Raw genomic sequence first — 21,404 nt, forward strand, 5'->3', positions numbered from 1 at the left:
GCTCTTCAAGAGTTCCTAGCTCACTGAGCCGTATTACGGTTGTAACCTATGAACTGCAATTAACAAAAAGATCTATGTGACAAAAGCCGTAACCAACAGAGCGATCCACATAAAATAGTCTGGTGATTTGCACGGTACACGTTCTTTACAGCAGGCACATTAATCTTCTGTGCTACTGTATGATGAGTCAAAACTGCCACTAGTAAAAACTCCAGTCTCTCCATCAGGATCATTAAATCACCAGCGTTATCTTTACATTTTTTTGTTGCCTGAAAACTGCTACACACACAAGGAACTCTGCAGCAGGTGTGTTTTTAAACCAATGTAATTTCAAAGCCCGGTGACCCCTCGAGGTTAGCGCCCCGTGTGACAGTACCGGTCGCACTGCCCTAGAACCGGCCATGGTGGCATATAACTGACTCTTCGCCAGCCCCACCACCTTTCATTAGCCTCAGCAGCACATGGATGGGACTCTCCCTCAGCCCTGCTCTGGTTTCCCAGGCACCTGCCTGAAACGCACCTGACTCCAGCCCAGCCCCACCATCTTTTTAGAAGAATCACCCTGACATGGACCTGATTCTGCCCCATCTTCATGTTCTTATAGAAGCTCCTGTTTGACAGGTGCCTGACTCCGTCCCATCCTCTCTGCCCTCCGATGAGAGAGGTGTGGCGCAGCGGCCAGGGCGGCAGTCTCCGGGGCACGGGGCTCACGGTTTGATCGCCGGCGGCAGCTCAGCCCAGCACCCTGTGACTCTAGGCAATAGCTTGCTTAATCTCCCCGCTGTCCCCCAGCGCCTTGAGACCCTTAGGGATGATTAGTTTGCGCTTTACAAATACCGAGTTATTATTCCCCGGCACGAAGCTGCCTGTAGTGCCTAGAATCCCGCTGCTTCGGCCTCTCCTGGAGGGGCTCGGAGTGTCGGCAGATGTGCCCCTGCTCCACCTCTTTCCCCAATCAGCCCTCCTCCTGAGAGGGAGAGCGAGGACTCCGCACCCTCTGTGCAGCCGCAGCCAATCAGGAGCCGGGCGAGGGCGGCTGAAGAGCGCTAATCAGCCGGACATTAACATGCAGCGCGTGCGCCGGCTCTTTGCCAGGTTCTGTCTCATAAAGCGCATAATGACCCATTAAAAACTGTCTTTATTCCACCCCTTGAGAATGTCATGGAGGGAGGAGTTTAACCTCTGACCCCCCAAACACCCACCCACCCCACGTGCGATACCAGGGGCAGACTACGGGTGCAGAGGACAGAAGCCTGTAGCCCCTGTATCCATACATTGTGTGATATAGGATGCTAGGAGTGTGGCCTGTGGCCTCAGTATCCATACATTGTTTGATATAGGATGCCAGGACTGTAACCTGTGGCCTCAGGATCCATACATTGTGTGTTATAGGATGGTAGGAGTGTAGCCTGTGGCCTCCGTATCTATACATTGTGTGATCTAGGATGCCAGGAGTGTAGCCTGTGGCCTCAGTACCCATACATTGTTTGATATAGGATGCTAGGAGTGTAGCCTGTGGCCTCAGGATCCATACATTGTGTGATATAGGATGCTAGAAGTGTAGTCTGTGATTCAGTATCCATACTTTGCATGATATAGGATGATAGGAGTGTAGTCTGTGATTCAGTATCCATACTTTGCATGATATAGGATGTTAGGAGTGTAGTCTTGTAGTGCTACATGCAATTTCACATTGTGAGATTGTCGTGACCTTTTGATTATGTGTTTGAACTGACTCCATTTTAAATGTACAACATTGTTTTTTGTGCTCTTGCATGATTTCATCTTGTGCCTTCTTGCACAGGCGTAAAGAAACTTGAGGCGGCCTCCCTGCAAGGCACGTGGAGGGGCCCCTCCAGGCACAATCGGGAGCTCTGCAGCCAGAGTGCTGTGCTGAGGGGGCCCCTGGAGCTTGGGGCCCCCCTCACCGCAGGGGCTGCGGGGGCCTGTGTTACGCCCCTGCCTTCTTGCAGCTTCAGAGTGGAATGTTTACTCTTTTTCTCAGCACAAAGCAAAACAGCCTTGCTGGACGTTTGGGATGTGCATTTGAAAGCGTGAGAGAGGAATGTACTTCTCTGTCTCGGAGTTAAAACACGGAGGATTGGCCAGCTTCCGTCTTGACCTTGACACAGACTGGTACGGTCTGCTTTGGTTTTGCAATAGATGAAGTCTCTTTCCGTGTTAGTAAAAAGTATTGAAGACAGGAAGTTTTGGCAGTCCTACAGAAGCTCACTCGTGAGGTGGACGCACCATCACGGCGCAGGTTTTGCTGTCCCATTGAGACTTCTAGATGACTGAAAGGGCTTCCGAGTCAAGCCGACCAGAATGTTGTGCTCATCTCAAATGGTGATGTACGAGCTATGAGTTTCATTGCTCTGAGATGTTTTCATGTAGTGCTCTGTGTAATCGATTCTCTCACTTGACCGTGTTTATTCCTGGCATTCAACAGGGCTTGTTTCTTGCATTTGACGACCATTATTATTATCTGCTTATGTTTTGTTCCCTTGCATTTGACTTGTGAATGTTTTACTGTTATCTGCTTGTGTTTTATCTCAAGCATTTGATTACTTGTGATTTTTATTATTATTTGCTTGTGCACAGATATATATTTATATACATTTGCGTAGTTTTACCTGATTTATTTGACATCTGGGAAAGTCTTTCTGTTAGGGAGAGTCGCATTAATAAAACCCCGCGCTTTATTTTGAAGCTACCTTTTCATTTGCCTCAGTTTGCGACTGCTGAGCCTACTTTCCAGGTCCTTTTTCCTCCTTTAGTGAGTGCCTCCTCTTGAGTGTACTGAATTTATTTTGAGAGTGTAAAGCAAGACAAGCTTGTGATCCAGTATCCATACATTGTGTGGTAAAGGATGACGGGAGTGTAACCTGCGCCCCCAGAATCCACATATTGTGTGATATAGGATGTAAGGATTGTAGCCTGTGGCCTCCGTATCCATACTTTGTGTGATATAGGATGCTAGGAGAGTACCCTGTGAGCCCACCGCGTGCACACCTTCTGTTAGTGTGGTGCATTCCTGTGTGTGATGTAATGAGCGGCACAGTAGCCGACACGTGCAGCATCCCGACACTGCGTGAGCGTGCACGGACACCTGCAGTGCCACCTTGGGGTCACGAAGTATCCTGTGACCCAGGATATGATCTACTGAGCAGGTGCAGCTTTTACAACCATCACGCGAGCACGCGTAGGTACACTTGAGAAGTGCCACCTGCTGGGCACTGAGTGTCCTACAGCCATGGGTGTAATGCATTGAGGGGACTCAGTACATTGCTTTGCAGAAGCTGTCTTCGCTTTCTCAGACATACCACAGCAGTGCCACCTACTGGTCAGTTGGTGTCCTGCGGCACTTGGTGCAAAGAATCTCCTCACCCGCCATCAATCTGTTGGAGGTGGGTGATCTGCGGCCACTGCTATGTCCACTCATCAACTGTAGATGACTCGGCAATGCAGGATACACAGCTGGAGACACATCCTGTGACCGTCTGCCGGCTGAAGTCTCCCACAAGAAACCAGTAACTCCTCTCTGACCATCACAGGTGTTCACAGGGCGGTGGCCAAGACACGTACAACCCGTCTCATGCTGATGGTTTCCTGGCGTGCTCAGAGCGAGGGTAGCAGCTGTCACTAGTGCTGCAGGTGCAGTTGCACCAGAACCCATTTATGTGTGGGACTCACTGTACAGCACCCCAATTATGGCTATCTTCAGCTTACATTCAGGCCTGTGGCACCCTTTCAATACCCCTGTGGGGAGACCCCTTGCATTACCCCTGTGTAGAGAAATCATTTCCCATCTTTCCTTGCAAGATGTAACCATGACAAGATGCTCCTAAGACAAATCTATTATTAGAAACTTGGACGAATGTGCATGTGATAAGGTGAACTTGCTGTAGGAAGCTGGCTCTGTATATACTATACCAAAGTAAGGTATAGTGTACACAGAGACCCGTGGATCCCCAGAGGCTTAAGTAGATAATACTAAAAGCTCTATTTGTGGTAGTGTGGGCGAGCACTTAGGCTTATCAGAGGGCTGTGTTAAGCATTTGTTGTACACCTGCAAGAAATGATTATACACATTCAAGACTAAATCTGATACCAATTGTTTGTAAAAATATTACTTATTGTATGTTTATTACTTTGAAACAAAGATGCTAAGTTGCAGTAAAATGTGTTTTGTGAAATCAGTTTTTAAGTATCAAAAGTGGATACTGTATTTTTCGAACAGTTCAATGTTAACCTATGGAGTAAAACAAACATGCAAATTCACAGGTGACTTACAAATCTAGTCTTCGAGTTTTAGGACCAACACTGGACAAGGGTCAGGTAAGTCTAGAGACTGCACCACCAGAGGCACTGGGGCAGCCGGTTGTAGAGGTCTAATTCGGTCACTGGGGCTGAATGTTAGTCAATGGAGACTGGGGCACTCAAAGAGGTGTCAGTTGCAGGTAGGTAAAATCTGAGTTGGGGGGGGGGGGTGGTCAATCTCCAGGGATTAGGACCAGCACTTAGGTGGCCACTAGGCAGCACCAAACACACACCCTCAGTGGCACAGAAGCGGCCGGGTGCAGAGTGCCAACACCGCGCCGGGCGCCCACTGCAGAGCAATGGAGATGGAAGGTCTTGAACAAAGGCTGCAGGCTCGGACCAGGAAGCTGGACGAAGGGAAACTGTGGCTCTGGATATAAATTGGGATGTGGAAGGGCACCTGCGCACTGTCGGTCGGGCTCCCCAAGGCCAGGGGGCTCCGGGTGCAGGGGTGTTCTTTGAGGTCGGAAGATCCTTATCGGAGCCGGTTGCGGTTAGGGAACTCAAGCTCAGAACTGCTGGGAAACCTTCTTAGCACTGGTGGGCCGCTTGGACTCTGGCCAGAGCCGTTGGATGCAGAGGTGGGTCCGGGGTTCTGGTTGGGCGGTTCGGCAGGGCTCTGGAGCTCTTCTTGAGGGTTTCTTTGTGGACAGGGCCTCTGTCCTCTGGAGTTCTTGGTCTTTAGGGCAGGCAGGCAGACCTCCCAGGGTTGTGAAGGTCGCTGGGCGTGCAGGACTAGTCCCTTTTTAGTGCAGGTTTCTTCGAGGGCTGCAGACAGGCTAGTAGGGCTGGAGCCAAGTCAGTCGTCATCTGAAGCCTTCGCTGCTGCACAGCTCTTCGGTCCTTCTTCTTTAGGTCGCCAGGAACTAAGGATCAAGGATCACGGGTGCCCCTAAATTCTCAATTTAGGGGAGTTACAGGCACTGGCAGGTAGTAGCCAATGGGCTACTTACTTTTAGGGTGACTACACCCTTTGTATGTCCACTCCCTTTGGGGAAGGGGGCATACCCCTAATCCTATTGGCTATTATCCTCACAACCAATATGGATTATTTTCAAAGGAGGGGGTCATTTCAGCTCAGGGCATCTTAGGGGTGGTCCTGGCTGAGAGGGGACACGCCACTCCTGATGACTAATTTCCCCATCGACCTTGCTGCCAAAAGTGGGGCTTGATCGGGGTGGTGCTCGCTGCACTTGAAAGCTGTTCCTGCTTGGGGGTAGGTGTGAAGCACCTCCACCCAGAGCAGGCTTTGTTTCTGACCCTCGAGAGCACAAGGCCCCCACCTCAGGGGGTCAGAAACGTGTCTAGAGATGGCAGGCTGGTGTAGACCAGTCAGCTGCACACTAGCGGTTGGGTAGGTCTTCAGGGGGCACTTATGAGGTGCCCTCTGAATGCACTTATTAATTAATCAAACACTGGCATCAGTGTGGGCTCATTAATCTGAGATGTTTGATACCAAACATCTTGGGAATTGGTAAAGCCATCATGGAGCCGTGGAACTCGTATTGACAAGTTCCCAGCCCATGTGCTCCGTATGGCTTCACTATGCACTTACAATGTCTAATAATAGACTTAGACACTGTAGGGACATATTGCTCATGCAGTTATGCCCTCTCCTGTGGTATAGTGCGCCCTGCCTCAAGGCTGTGAGGCCTGCATGAGGGGTGACTTGCCTACGCCTGTGGCAGTGCTGGCAAGCCTGCCACCAGGGATGTGTGCCAGGTCGACTCTTCACTTTTAGTTGCACCAAAACACGCAGGCTGTCGGCAGTGTACATGAGTTTGGTGAGGGGTCTCTTAGGGTGGCATAATGTATGCTGAAGCCCTTGGAGACCCTCTCTGGTCACAGTGCCCTTGGTACCAGTGGTGCAGTTTACAAAGGATTTGTATGTGGCCCAGAGGTGCCAGTTGTGGAAACAAAGGTACAGTTTTGGAAAAGAACACAGGCCCTGGGTACCTGGTTATCCGGGACCCAGTGCACATTCCGTCAAAGTTGCATTCAGAGTCAGGCAAAAAAGTTGGGGTAACCATGCCACAAGCAGCACTTTACTACAGTTGTGAGGTTGTCTTTAAATGCTAACATTCTATTCTCGTGCAGCCCTTCATAATAGTATAGACTGTCCATTTGTTGCAACCAGAAATGCGGTTAGCTAGGCAATGTACACACCGTTTAAAATGCATTAATCTTTCCACAATTTGAGATTCTGCCGCTGCATTACCAAAGTATAAGCAGATTACATGTCTGGGTGCTTTTATTGCACACAATGCAGTGGTATAAACCCATATTTCACAGGTAGGGGATGCTATTTCACACATGATGTAAAGTATAGGTTTTCTCCAACGGATGTCATACACTCTGCCTGGTTTCCTTCCCTTCTGCTAAGTCCTCTCTAAACATGGCAGTGCATTTCTATGCGACAGCCGCAAAACGCTCTAAAAATTCTCACCATCTCCAATTTCTAAAGTGGCAAGTTCTTCATCAAAGGGCCTTTTGTTTTCTGACCTTTGCAGGAGCAGATTCAAAGACCTACAAGCTTCACCATGGCTCATTGTGTACTAAAAGTCTATTCAATAGAACCGAACATTGTAATTGCAATCAGGGTCCATTGTTAGCGCTACCCGTCTGGCAGGAGCGCCAACATCTCGAATTCTACAGTCAAATTGTGCCTTTTAACAAACCAAAACCTATTCTCACTAAAATCCTATAATCTTAACTATATGCTTTTTCTTTTACTATATTCAATCAAGTAGTATATACCAGTATGCCACTTGCAGTTTCCAATTAATATATCCCTGTTTTGACAAAAACATGTTTTCATGATAAGTGTACCAAGAAAAACATGTGATTTAAAAAAGACTTGTTGTGTAACATGTAGTATGCCTCTTTTGTCATCGAGGCATCGGTGATGGTTTAGCTGTCACCAGAACCCTTTGTTGGTAGTATATGACCATATTGCACGGTTTCTAGTTATTAAGAACAGTGCAAAAGGAGAAAAGGCCGAGCTAGGACTTGTGTAAAGGTGAGGAGCTGACAAATGATCCAGTAATGAACTTTATTGGCTGTACCAAATTGTCACTCCCTCAAATAATCCACATAAAAATATTGTACAATTAATTAGAAAGAAAGAGGGGAAGAAGGCAGAAATTGGGGTTTAAAAATAAAAAATAAAAATATAAAAGAGGAAAACGTGCCAGAGGTATTTGATCACTGAGGCTGATAACCTACAGAATGACTTTTAAATCCCTTTAAATCACATCTTGAACATTTTATCTCAAAAGATTGTGAGTCCTAAAACAAGGGTTATATACTGAGTATGTAAGCATCATAAACCAGTCTGGATTATTCATCGCCTGCTGAGAACTGGAGATAAAAAAAAAAAGTGCTATCGGAAAGAAAGAAAATATTGCTCGGGATAAAGAAGTCGGAATAAAATCTCTCTTTTTAATCTTGAGATCACCGCTTCGACTCTTGGTTCCATTGATGCTTAAACTCACCTCTGATCTGCAATCACTTAGAAGATGTACATTGCAGTCCTGGAATCTGACTTGTTTCCTGCTTGTCCTCCGACTCCTCACGAGTTAGCGAGTTGAGGTACACTCCGTTGACAACTGAAATATACACAGATCACAACTGACCTTCATATCCTAATCTTACATTACTCATTTTTTACATCCTCGCCAGGTTTTTGCTGCCACCCTGTTGAAATTGCTCTCTTTGACATTCTCGCGTGGTTGAGATTGTTCTCCGCAGCTGTCGAGTCGTATAAGTTGTTGATGCGGGATTGTATAATCGACGATAAGATACAAATATATTGACCAACTTGTGTCTCACCCCCCTTGTCTTTGTAGAGAGTACTGTTTCCTAAGTTGTTAAAAAACAGAGAATTTATAATACATTTAGCCCAAGGCTCAAGACCGTCTCAAGCAAGTAAAGATGATTCTTGCTTAATGGATTTGACCAGGCTTGATGAAGTTTTAAAATTACAATAAACCTGAAAGCACAATTTTAGGACTTTCTTAAACCCAGTTGAAGCTGTACATAAATAAGGACCTTATTTTATTCCTTAAAACAATTAGAATAATCTTTTGAGCCAGGGGAAAAGCTTTAATAAAGAATTCCCTAAATGTCTAAAACCAGCAGATCAAAATGACATTCAAGAGTGTGGGTGCACTGGAACTGCCAGATGTGTTTGGAGGGGAGATTGACAGGGTAAGGGAAAGTCCCATAATGCACTGCTCAGTGAAACATTTACTTTACATCCAAACGCTTTAAAAGCTAGTTTAACATTATAAGATGCTTTTGAAAACATTGGGTTAGTCAGTAATGTTGGGCAACTGGAAGTATCTGTTACACCACAACAGGGTGTTTAACGAACGAAGAGCGTCCTTTTCTGCCTCGGCTCGCGGTTGTCAACTGCAGGTTTGGTGTCGTCGACCCACTAAATAATTAAGTTCAAGACAAGCTTTTCAAGATATGCAAATACATGTCATCCCAATATTATTGATCTATAAATTCACCTCTTGCATTCATTGTGCATATCCTGAAAATCTTCGGTTGAAAGACAAGTGTTAGTCAAATGTTTGACTCCAACGTTCTCCGAGGATTAAGTCGTTGATGCTCAACTTCCTGGTGTTGCTTTTGACCTCTCCTAATGGTCCCATTCGAGGCCACCGGTTTGCAGCTCACTCTGCAAGGTAAGTGTTTGTCGGGGCCTGCCATTCTCCAACATGGCCTACTGTGATTGCCTCGGACCCAACTGCGAACAGTTTCAGCCTCAAATTCGGGGTATCCACAGACCTGACCGTAACTCACCCACACGTCTGAGCGGGAAATGTTAGACACAGTTGAAATACGCTTCAGAAATCTTTATAAACTTTAGGAATCACCAGATCAGACTTTCTCCCACTAGAGAATATGTGCAGGCCTCTCGGAGATCTATTGCAACATATATTAAGTAGGCTCTGTATATTGATTTTGGTCGAAAGAAAAGTTCAGTTTAGGTGGATGTAAAAATGTTCATTTAGTATTAATAGTTTGTGTTGCATCTCTTTGCAGGGCAGGTAAGTCAATCTCTATATTTCAAAGTGTGCTCCCAAGGGTGACTCAGTTAATTCCGTTCAAGTCTGCGTTATATGGTACATGCCAGAAGTAAGAGACAGTTACCTGGTTCTGCTGCAGCGTGGTCAAGCGCCTTTTAATAGACAAATCTTTTCAAATGCTTTGGAAAGGAGAAAATCCACCTCCTTTGTATCGGGATTGCTGTTTCAGGACCAAGACTTGAAATCACTAACTAACTTTGATTCAGACTCGCCACCTTTGTTTCGGAATCCCTTACCACCTTTGTTTCGGAATCGCTTACCACCTTTGTTTCGGAATCGCTTACCACCTTTGTTTCGGAATCGCTTACCACCTTTGTTTCAAAATCGCCTACCACCTCTGTTTCGGAATCGTCTACCACCTCTGTTTCGGAATCGCTTACCACCTCTGTTTCGGAATCGCCTGCCACCTTCGTTTTGGAATAGATTACCACCTTCGGTTCAGAATCGCTTGTCAACTTCAGTTCGGAATAACTCATTACTTTGATACAGTCATTTACCACCTTCAATTCATTCCATTTTAACTTTTAATCTTTTCAAAAATAAACTCAAAAAGCATTATTAAGACCCTGCCAAATTTTTGTCACCCTGTATTATTACCTAATTTTATTATGCCTGCATGATTCTTTTGTATTTGTTAACATGTTTAATGTTTTTGAATGCCTGAACATTAATGTTATTGCTTGTGTTAATGCTTAGAAAACAGTTTTTTTTCACGATCTGGGATGCACCAAAAAAAAAAAATTAAAATCTCAGTTTTTCACGATCGGGGATGCCCTAAAAAAAATTCTAATTAAGTGGTTTTGTTAAGTTCTTTGCAATTAAAGAGGTACCAATTATTTATATTGGAGTGTGGGTGATAGGAACATATTCCAAAATTAGAAGAGAGGGATCCCACCAAAGGGACAGGACACCAAAAGTAGACACTTGTATATTGGGTTTTTATGTCTCCAATAACTGTCACAGTCTTCTAGATTGTGTTCTTTTAGGATATATTTTAATTTTATTTTTGATCATTTGATGTATATTGATGATGTATATGCTGTTTTAACATCAATTCGTTTTTATTCTGTATATTTTTAATCCTTTTAAGAATATATATCATAAAATATAATCTTTAAATTATCTTTTTGGTTTCGTATAAATGCTGATGGTTCGAACGGTGCATGTGTGATAGCTGGGTGTACCTGTATGCTTTAAAAAGGAGCCCAAAGGGATCTTGTCTTTGACAGAGGTGATAGGCACATAAGCAGGCCCTTTTTGCTTGCCTACGAAGGCAGGAAGTCCAGTCCTTGTACACAGGTCAAACAGAAGTGTGCATTTGAAAGGGTTAATTCGTTTATAAATTGCACAGATGTATTGCCAAATAAAATGTATACTTTTTCATTTAGATTCTCTACTTTAAAACACATAATGAACATTTCACAGAGGCATTTTGCTGTGGATAAAGTAGTACTCCTTTACGACTCATAACCTTCTCTTAAATGGCTTTAATTGGCCCCCAAAATTCTAAAATTGGAATATTCATAAGCGGTCTGTACCACTAGAAAGAGGTGTTCCCTCCTTGCACTTTAACTTAACAGGAAGAGTGCGTAAAAGAGCACTCCTGTATTACTACTTTCCATACTCTCAAATGTTTTTGTGAATCAGTAAAAAAGAGTTAGCGATGTTTGTTAAAGGACGTTATATATAGATATGGTTAAAAGGCGTGTATGCGCGGTTGATTGCTGCAAGGTCATGTGTGTGTCAAAAAACAGTGAGATATGTGGAAGGAAAGGTGTCAAAAAACAGTACGCTTTCCCCAACAATTCCCTTGACAACTGATATTCTCACACCAACTTTAATTTGGCATCTGAGGAAATATTTAATTTAACATATGCTTTTATCCCTAAAGTGGCAAACGTGTGGTGTATCTAACAGTGTCAGCAACAAACATATAAACTATGAAACCCGCGTAACCGCACACACTTTAGTGTTTTAGCATTCGGGTTTCATGGATGCTTGACAAAAGGAGAAAATGTGAAAAGAACTACAAAAGAGGAAAACGCCAACAAGGGCGTCTCAAAATGTTACATTCATTATTTTAAACTTGCATCCAAATCGAAGTGACAAGGGAGATGTCTTCTAGATTGAGACAAGCCCTTCATCTCTTGAATTTGTTAGCAAACCCTGTTCTTGAAAAGACAATTGTACAGTAATTTCCATTTCAAGAAAATGCAGTCTAAGCTACCTATTTGTGTACACAGAGAAAAAGGTGAGTTACCAAGAATTAACCACAACATCATTATCATAGACCAAAACTGGTATTTCTTTAATGGTTGATGAATAGGGAATTAGATGAAGTCAAGTCCATGCACTTAAAACTATAGCTTAAACACAGAGAATGCAATTTAAGTTAAAAAAAAAAAAGCATGTTATCTTGTACTATTACATCACAACACACTCTGTCAAAGAGTTTAGCAAAAAAGACTTAAAAGCTAGTACTATTACCCTGTAAATGATGACGTTCTTGGAGTTCTCCAAAAATATGAACTAGAAACCCGGGGTAAGCTCGCCGGCGACTGCCCACTTACTCGGCTTGTGATTGTTCCCTGAGGGCCCGCTTCCCTGTATGGGCTTGCACGAGGTAGTAAGACCAAAGTGCTGATCCTCGCTTATGTTTTGTGGGTGGAGCCAGCTTGTTGCCTCCTTTCTCTTTGTCATAGTCTGGTCTGTATATTTGCATCTCTGTCCCCTTATCTGTCACCTCTTTTTAAGTCTGGCTTTTTAAGAACCCATCTGTGACACTGACCTATTGCTTACAGTATACGTAGAGTGGGCTTTGAGCATGCTGCTTTCAGCCATTGGCGTTATTTGGGTCTGCTCCATTTAGCCATTGGCTTGATAGATTTCCAGTCCTGTCTTTGCTCAGCTCCGTATTCATCTCTCACCTAGTGCAATTGGCTGTTTGGGCGTATCCTTCCACCTCCTCTTGAGTGCTTGCATTGAGCTGCACCAGGGACTAATTTACAACTATAGCCCTCTTTGTACACTCCTGCTGGCTTCCTCCTGTCTGTCTCTCTCTAATGTGTTAACGCTCCCATTGAACCCAGACCTTTTGGCTTTGCCAATGTTTGTTTTGAGTATGGAAAACTATATGGCATTAGAATCCGCAGCTGCCCTGCAGTCCTAGTTGGATCTGGTGAGACCGGTCAGCCATCTGCCTTTTTATTGGAGATACCAGTGTTTAAACTGCAGGCTACAGATTCATATTAAGGCAGGACTGAGTCAGTCTGTCATCCTGCCATGGTCCCTAAAAGATGTACTGCTGGATATTAGTAAAAGCTGGCATTTACATGTACCCTATGAAATGGAGAAAGTGCAGGAACAACTGCTACAAAACAGTTAATACTAGTCCTGCTCTCTACCAGAGGCATGGTCATTCCAGCCCTTTCATCAATTATCATGGTCATAATCACCGTTTCAGCAGATAGTTCTTCAACAGTATTGATACCCTGTGGTCTGATGGTTTGCAGCTCAATCCTTGTCTGTTATTTATCACTTTACGCTCCGCTCCTGGTGTTTCCTCTGCGGTGAGTGATGGCGGACATTACATCTTCTCTTCTGTTTCTCTCCAGATGTCTGCGAGTAAGGGCCTTCTTCAGGTGATGTCCTGTACCTTGGCCATGCTCCTCGCCTTGGCATCAGGAAGCCCGGTTGCCAGTGAGAAAGGAAGGCGGAAGATCGTGCACGTCCTGGGTGAGTACATTGGGTAAAGACTGGCACCTATAGGATTCCCGCAGCGGTCTAATGATGCCTGTCTCGGGCCCTCAACATCATTTCATTGTTTCAGAGAGTGAGATTGTCTAAGAGAGCGGCGCTGTCTCTGGGTGTCTGGCCTCAAGTTCATCTTCCCGTCTGATGCCGATGGCTGAACCCACCTTACACATTCTTACATCACCCTATAGTGCATCCTTTAGGATCCTACCAATCAGTGACTCTACAGCGTGCTCAAGATTAGGGGATCCTATACGGGTCTCGAAGATTAGAGCAAATCTGGCCTCACAAGTACAAAGTGACCGCACAGACCTGATCGAGCTGGATCAGTCTACACAACCCCACCATCCAGAGATCCCGTAACACACGAAGAATCGTGCAACTGTAGAAAATCCAGCACCCTGGATATTATGACCCTCAGCAGCCACAGTATCCGATGACGGTATAGAATTCACAAACCAGAATCCTTTGTCCTGTGGCAACCACAGGATCAGGTGACGGTATAGAATTCACAATCCAGAATCCTTTGTCCTGTGGCAACCACAGGATCAGATGACGGTATAGAATTCACCATCCAGAATCCATTGTCCTGTGGCAACCACAGGATCAGATGACGGTATAGAATTCACCCTCTAGAATCCTTTATCCTGTGGCAACCACAGGATCAGATGACGGTATAGAATTCACCATCCAGAATCCTTTGTTCTGTGGCAACCACAGGATCAGATGACGGTATAGAATTCACTCTCTAGAATCCTTTATCCTGTGGCAACCACAGGATCAGATGACGGTATAGAATTCACCATCCAGAATCCTTTGTCATTTGGCAACCACAGGATCAGATAACTGTATAGAATTCACCATCCAGAATCCTTTGTCCTGAGGCAACCACAGGATCAGATGACGGTATAGAATTCACCATCCAGAATCCTTTGCCCTGTGACAACCACAGGATCAGGTGGCTGTGGAGAATTCGGCGACCAGGACCGTATGACCCTGTGGGAGCCACTGGTTCAGATGACTGCACAGAATTCAGCAGCCAGCTATATGTAAACCTATAGTTCCCTTTAACCGTCTGTAGACTTGATCCCTGCAAAACCTTCGTCGGGGTCAATCCCAGACCTCATCGACTTCTCATCTTCTATCGAAGGCAACCATCTTTCTCTTGGGCTCCAAACTCTTGCGCAATTCTTCGAGTGAGATTTGAAAGGAACTCTATCCACCCTTCTCTATACCATGAACATCAAATCCTACATGCTAGCAGACCCGATTCAGGGGAGACTCAATCTTTTTTTTTTTTTTTTTTTTTAAACCAAAAATGGTTTTATTCTAGCTTTCACTGGCTTAAAATTGCCTCTGCTACAATATAAATCAATGGGGAAAATAAACTTTTTTTGTTTTGAGATGTTGGGATGTGTGATCAAACATTCCCTTGAAAGAACCCAGACTAAAGTTATCCGGTTCTCTGGTCTTGATAACCATGCAGTCTTCCTAATACCATTGGATTGGTCGAACCAGGCCTCCGCCCTCATCGTGGTACCCGCCCACCACTGCCAATCAAAGCTCACAAAACGACTCTACGGTTCCACCATGGCGGCACCTGATAAATTCTCAAGTTCGAGCTCATCATCCTGGCAAACACAACTGACTCCAAAGCTGATGCACACTGTAAAAATATTTTATAAACAACAATAACCATAATCTCCCTCAATTAAGGATACCGGCGCGGAGCCATAATTCAATCAGCGTGTTCTTTACTATCGCAGCTCCCAGATAAATGACCCCGGCGCCCATCTCCGGAGGCGCAGAAATGTTATTTATTATTATACTAACTCTCAAAGAGCCTCATACATTTATGTTTTTATTGGATATCGTTTCTTTTACGGCTGGCATTCTGCTGTAATAAGACCAAGAAGTAAGCGACAACCGCTGGATCGATGTGCAATGACACTGGCTCCGCCCCTCATGTTCAGAGGCAGTGGCGTAACAAAAATTGAGTGCAAAGTACATGGAGGGGGTCCCCCACGCTCCAGACCCAGTCAAGAGCTCTCAGGCCAGGGGGCCTGCGCATAGTGCCAGAATGGGCCCCTGGAGTTTGGTCCCCACCGCACCATGGGGACTGTGGAGGCTTTTGTTACGCCACAAGGCAGAGTCCATTTCCACCTCCTTCTATCCTCAAATGACAGTCTCAGCCAGGATGCAGGCCGGGCGGGTACGGTGTCAAGCCTAGTCTGAACTCCGTGGGTGAAGTAAGAGTGCTGTGGGCTCTGATGCATGCAAGAAAAATACCTCCCCACCCTGGTTTCGAGGTTAAAAACCACGTTTATTTTTCTACTCTGGGGCATGTGGGACGATGCTCCTCTGCTCAAATGAAGGAGCCACCCCTGTCCTTCTCTTGTCTGTGCTAAGGCAGCGAACACGAGGCCTTGACAGCGCCCTCCTGTGGGGGTGGGAGATGCTGGCAGGGTATGACGTAGAAAGCGTCCTCCTGTGGTGGTAAATGCAAAAACAACAGTTGGACAGAATGCAGAACAATGTCATACATTCACCCCAGTGCAGAGATCTGGGCCTAAATCCATCGTTTTTTTGCTCACCAAGCCATTCTAGTTTGAACCCAGCCATATGCAAATCAGTCTTGACCCTGTGCCTCATGGGAACAGTCCAGCCTGAACTGCCAAGCCAGATCCTCCCTGGACTGGAAACAAGCATCCTACGACCGGTTTCGGGGTTTCACCCCTCTTCAGCCAGGATAGCTTGATTCCAGTGGCTTGGAGAGCACGGGACTCTCGTCTGAGCATACCCGTCCCACACATATGGCTGGGTCCAAACTTGAATGGCATGGTGAGCAAAAAAACGATGGATTTAGGCCCAGATCTCTGTACTGGGGTGAATGTATGACCTTGTTCTGCATTCTGTCCATCAATAGTTCTTTTTGCATTTGTCACCCCGAGTGGGACGGGTATGCTCAGACGTGGGTCCCGTGCTCGCCATGCCACTGGAATCCAGCTATCCTGGCTGAAGAGGGGTGAAACCCCGAAACCGGTCCTAGGATGCTTGTTTCTAGTCTAGGGAGGACCTGGGCTAGCAGTTCGTGCTGGACAGTTCTCATAGGGTACAGGGTCAAGACTGATTTGCATATGGCTGGGTCCAAACTGGAATGGCATGGTGAGCAAAAAAACGATGGATTTAGGCCCATATCTCTCTACTGGGGGTGAATGTATGACATTGTTCTGCATTCTGTCCATCTACAGTTCTTTTTGCTCCTGTGGTGGTGGCAGATGCTGGGCAGGGGATGAGTAGACCGCTCCCTCCTGTGGTGGTGGCAGATTTATGCAGGGGATGAGTAGACCGTGCCCTCCTGTGGTGGTGGTAGTAGGTGTTGGGCAGAGGATGACGTAGACAGCGCCCTCCTGTGGTGGTGGCAGATGTTGGGCAGGGGATGACGTGAGAGACAGGAGGGCAAGGTGTGTGGTGAGAGATGCAGAGGAGAGAGGGAGCCAGCTGAGGGAAGGGAGAGAGTAGGGGTAGTCCGTGCTAATGATGTCACCCCTGTTGCATGAACCCTATCACATGTGCCCCTCGCCTTGTAACTCACCCTGTAACCTGCTCTGAAGATTGCCCCGGGGGAAGGAGCAGTATGGCGGCAGCAGGAGGTTACCTTTTCTCTCCGCTCCCACCGGCACAGCAAAGACAGTCCCCTTAAAACAAACCTATACATACAAAGGGGGCCCCGGTGGAAGATGCCCAACATCACTGATGCCCCCATTCGCTGGATAACCATGGAAACACCACATTGTTTTATAAATTCACTTATTGCATTGACATCTGTATGTATATATTGCAGTATTCTGTTGGCAACAAACATTTGAAAGGATATGCATTACTGGTGACACCGCGTGACACAGCATCACTGAAACCACAAAAGATTGTGTACCATCCGTTTGATGAAAGTGAAAATCCAGCCATGTTTTCAATGGTGAAGGCCATTTCCACTGTCTTTGGGTGCAAGGTATGGCCATGATCTTCAACAATAACTCACCTGGCATCACCTTTGACCTCTAGGTAGGAGGGACTGGGTGCAGGGAGTGGCCACGTCCTTCAGCAAGAGGGCACTCGGCATCACTCTGGTGCTTTGATTTGGTGGCCGTGTTTGGAGAGACTGGCTGCAAGCTATGACCCAGGGCTTAATTTGTAGGAATTGAACTGCCAGGGCTCATGGATTTTCACACGGGTCCACTACAGCACAACCCACATGCCACTTTATACTGCAATCCCGAGTTTATACATTTAAAAAATATATATATATTCAATAGTGAAAGCTCCACTAATCAACTTAGCTTAGAGATACACAAACAGCGCCACCATGTGATGGATTCTCATAAATGTGTCAAGTGTTTACTAATAAGTGCTGGTACAAATTAAGCACTGGCATGGCCAAAGTCCTAACCATGCCGGGGATAATTAAAAATGTTACCATGCTGGTTTGGGGGTAGAGGGGCTGGACACAGCAGCGCTGTCCTCATTCATGTCCTACTTGATGCACTTTGTGCTATCTTTGCCCACGTGTGTGAGGCCAAGAGCGGTGCATTGGTTGTGCCGGGCTGTGAAGCTTACACTTGGCCCATCTTTCTAAATATTGTCAGCCACAAAGTGCAAAACTGGCAAATGTTTTTTTGGCAAAGGAGCCATATGCTACAGCAAGCATCTCCCTGGCGCCTTGCCGAGCGGCAAGCCGCCTGTTCCTGGCCAGTCGCCCACTTCACCAATGCTGTGTTTCAGGAGTGGTGGGGCGGCGAGGGTTAAACATGTAGCACCTGGTGTGCACTCCTTCTGTCACTCAGAACTGCCATCCCTGTGTACCTGCAGGGAAAACCCTTCTCTGCTGACAGGTGAAATGCAAGGTCTCCTGTCCTCATCTTCACTAGAGGTGTTCTGGTTGCATAGTTTATCATAACAGCAAATTACAGTGCTTTTTTAACTACAGTGTTGCTCCAAATGAAGCTTTTGAGGGAGTTCTTCCTTTTTTCTATAATTTTTGAATAATGGCCGCTCTCTCTTCTCTCTCCTCTTCTCTCCTCCCCTCCCCACCCCCACTCTGTAGTTATGGTTAGGTCAGAGTTTACATAGGAAAGGCATTTTTGGTTTTCTTAAGTTTCATGCTGTTTGATGAATTTGCAAGACCTCCTAATGAGAAACATCCGTGTGGCGCTGCCGAGATATGTATACCCCCATATGAGCCCCCGCTGTGACCACTCATGAGCTCCGCCTCTTGTGTTCTCTTTCTCACAGAGGACCAGACAGGTGATGTGGTGGTCCAGACAGCTCCAGGAAAAGTTGTGACCCACCGTGGTGGCACTATCATCCTGCCATGCCGGTACCACTATGACACGTCTCTCCATGACCCCAATGACATCCGCATCAAGTGGACCAAGATCACTGACCTCATGACCTTCAGCGATGTCTTCGTGGCTCTAGGGAGCGAGCAGAAAGCATTTGGTATCTTCAAGGGTCGCTGTGCGTTGCAAGAAGATGGGCCTGGTGACGCCTCCCTCATTGTCAAGAACGTTACCCTGCAGGATTATGGGAGATATGAATGTGAGGTCACTAACGAGTTGGAAGATGACACTGGGATGGTGAAACTGGACCTGGAAGGTAAGACCGCCACTGCCATTCTTCATAGGTATGGATGGAATGGGTTGTGGTGGGTTGGGATGGGATGGGATGGGATGGGATGGGGTGGGGTGGATTGGATTGGATTGGGATGGGTTGGGTTGGGTTGGGATGCAATGGGCTGGGTTGGGATGTGATGGGAAGGGTTGTGATGGGTTGGGATGTGATGTAATGGGTTGGGATGGGATGGGATGGGATTGGTTGTGTTGTGTTGGGATACGATGGGTTGGGATGGGATTGGATGGGTTGACTTGAGATGGGTTGACTTGAGATGGGTTGGGTTGAGATGGGTTGGGTTGAGATGGGTTGGGTTGAGATGGGTTGGGTTGAGATGGGTTGGGTTGAGATGGGTTGGGTTGAGATGGGTTGGGTTGAGATGGGTTGGGTTGAGATGGGTTGGGTTGAGATGGGTTGGGTTGAGATGGGTTGGGTTGAGATGGGTTGGGTTGAGATGGGTTGGGTTGAGATGGGTTGGGTTGAGATGGGTTGGGTTGAGATGGGTTGGGTTGAGATGGGTTGGGATGGGTTGGGATGGGTTGGGATTGGATGGGTTGGGATGGGTTGGGTTGGGTTGAGATGGGTTGGGTTGAGATGGGTTGGGTTGAGATGGGTTGGGTTGAGATGGGTTGGGTTGAGATGGGATGGGTTGGGATGGGATGGGATGGGATGGTCTGGGGAATGTAGGAGCGACAGCAGATAAACTGTCGAACGAGTGGCATGCAATTGTTGAAGTATCGTAAGAACCAGTGATTAGGGTGAGTGGATACATAGATGAAAGTCACTAGCTTGATGCATTATTTATTCATTCATTTATTTAGAGAGTTTTGTACAGCGGTACTCCTCGTCACTCGGCAGTCATTTCTGCATGCAGGATCATCATAGTTGCAGACTAGAAGAGTAGATTTAGTAGTAGCTAATGCATGGTAGTTAGCCTAACTTGGTTCAAGGGGTCTCTAGCGTGTATATTGCAGCCTCTACCGTCTTGAATTTGCTTAGTTAACACTCTGCCTCAACAGTTGCTTCCCCAGGAGTATACTCAAATGCTGTGGTCGCCGGGCTTTGCCCCGAGAGAGCATCTGAGTTTGTTCCAGAGTTTGATTCCTCAAACTCCCACAACTCTTCCTCCATGTTTGAGCCATTTACACCCTCTTTGCAGATCCAGATTAAAGGCGGCGAATTGAAGATGTCTAGCTGAGGTAAAATGAGGAGACAATTTTCATAAGTTGCCAGAATAGCCATTGTAAAAGGGGCATATGTTCTTGAATGGCCAAGAGGACTGGTGCTGCTCTGCAGGCTGTGTGCAGGCTGTGTGCTCCCTCCCCCTTGGAATTGTCCGGCTCCTCTGGGAGCAGGTCTGGTGGCCAGCCAGAGTGTGGTTTGGCGAAGAGGAGCCTGCAGTGTCCCTTCTTCTCACCTGGTAACTGCAGCATCCATTTCTGCCGGGGGAAGTTCGCGGAGAGTGAACTGGTCTGAGTTCCTTGTTGCGTTGCATCTGCAAACAAAGCCGTGAGACCCAAGAGCTCAGTGCACTGAGTTCAGCTGCAGCGAATGGGGCAGGCACGTGGGATTCGGAGGAAATGTCTAAATGCCAGTTCTGCTGGTCTGCTTTTACCTCGCTTAATGATTCTTCAGAAAGGGCTGCGGGAGCTCTTCTGCACAGACCTCAGCGGCTGCTAATGAAAGTCAGACAGCTTATTATCCCCTGCTTTGCATACATTTGCATCAGAACACAACGTTTTGTTCCAAAAGTCATCCGCTACCAATTTCTCTTTTTCGTGCCCTCGGAGTCCTTACTTCCTAATTATGGCAAGGACTCTGCGGCCCACCGAGCTGGAAAAGGGGCAGTCGTAGGGGTTGAAGCATGCTGGGGCACTTGAAAGAGTCCCTCTTCTGGCCTGTGCTGGACAGTGCCAGACTCCTGCCTTCTGGGCAAAACCCACTGTGGGTGTCCTAACCGCCCCGCCACACTTCCATAGATAGCTTTGCCCCCTCTCATGCCGATCTGCATCAAACGTGGCACGCGCTTAGCATAGGCAAATGTTATGCAGTTTTGTGTGGAGAAAAAAGGAGAAAAAAAGGTAAGGGTTGGGGTCTAAAAAATGTTTCCCCATTTTAACTTCTATAGAAAATTTTGCTCGCACTCCCAGCGAAAATCAGATTGGATTTCGGTCAAGTTTAGCCTGAATGTAGAACTTTACTCAGAAAGCAAGTTTTTGTTGGTTTGGTGTAAATCAGTTCTTTAATTTTTGAGATGTAGACAGCTGAATAAACTGCAGGCTGGGCTTGAAAGGGATGAACTTTTTGTTTATCTTGACAGTTGAAAAGGCATTTGTTGATTCGCTTATAATTTTGTTGCTGTTTGACAAGTGTGGATGAAAATTGTCAGATGCTTAGGGCCTGATCTAGAGTCTGGTGGACGGGGTACTCCCCTGCATTTGCAACAGAGTAAGTACACTGTCTGCTCAGCCCTTGGTCCACCCCCACATTCAGAGAAGAGGCCGACCTCATTGGCTCCATCAACAGAATACTTCCTGTGACAGCCGACCGAGGAGGAGCTGGTGG

General features: G+C 46.3%; 1 protein-coding gene across 5 annotated transcripts in view; it reads left to right on the plus strand.

The window, feature by feature from the left end:
• HAPLN4 (hyaluronan and proteoglycan link protein 4) overlaps positions 1-21,404 on the plus strand; it is a 94,440-nt gene that overhangs the window by 11,795 nt on the left and 61,241 nt on the right. For 3 of the 5 annotated variants that reach the window (XM_085637597.1, XM_085637596.1, XM_085637594.1), the window contains 2 exons: positions 13,034-13,154; positions 18,462-18,824. In XM_085637597.1, the coding sequence (XP_085493723.1) occupies positions 13,034-13,154; positions 18,462-18,824 (484 nt within the window). Of the gene's footprint in view, positions 1-2,222; positions 2,352-13,033; positions 13,155-18,461; positions 18,825-21,404 lie in introns of those variants that run through there. The other 2 variants (XM_085637595.1, XM_085637598.1) reach the window with 2 other exon arrangements.

Source organism: Triturus cristatus, chromosome 12 (genome assembly GCF_964204655.1).
Source record: "Triturus cristatus chromosome 12, aTriCri1.1, whole genome shotgun sequence".
Taxonomy (NCBI): Eukaryota; Metazoa; Chordata; class Amphibia; order Caudata; family Salamandridae; genus Triturus; species Triturus cristatus.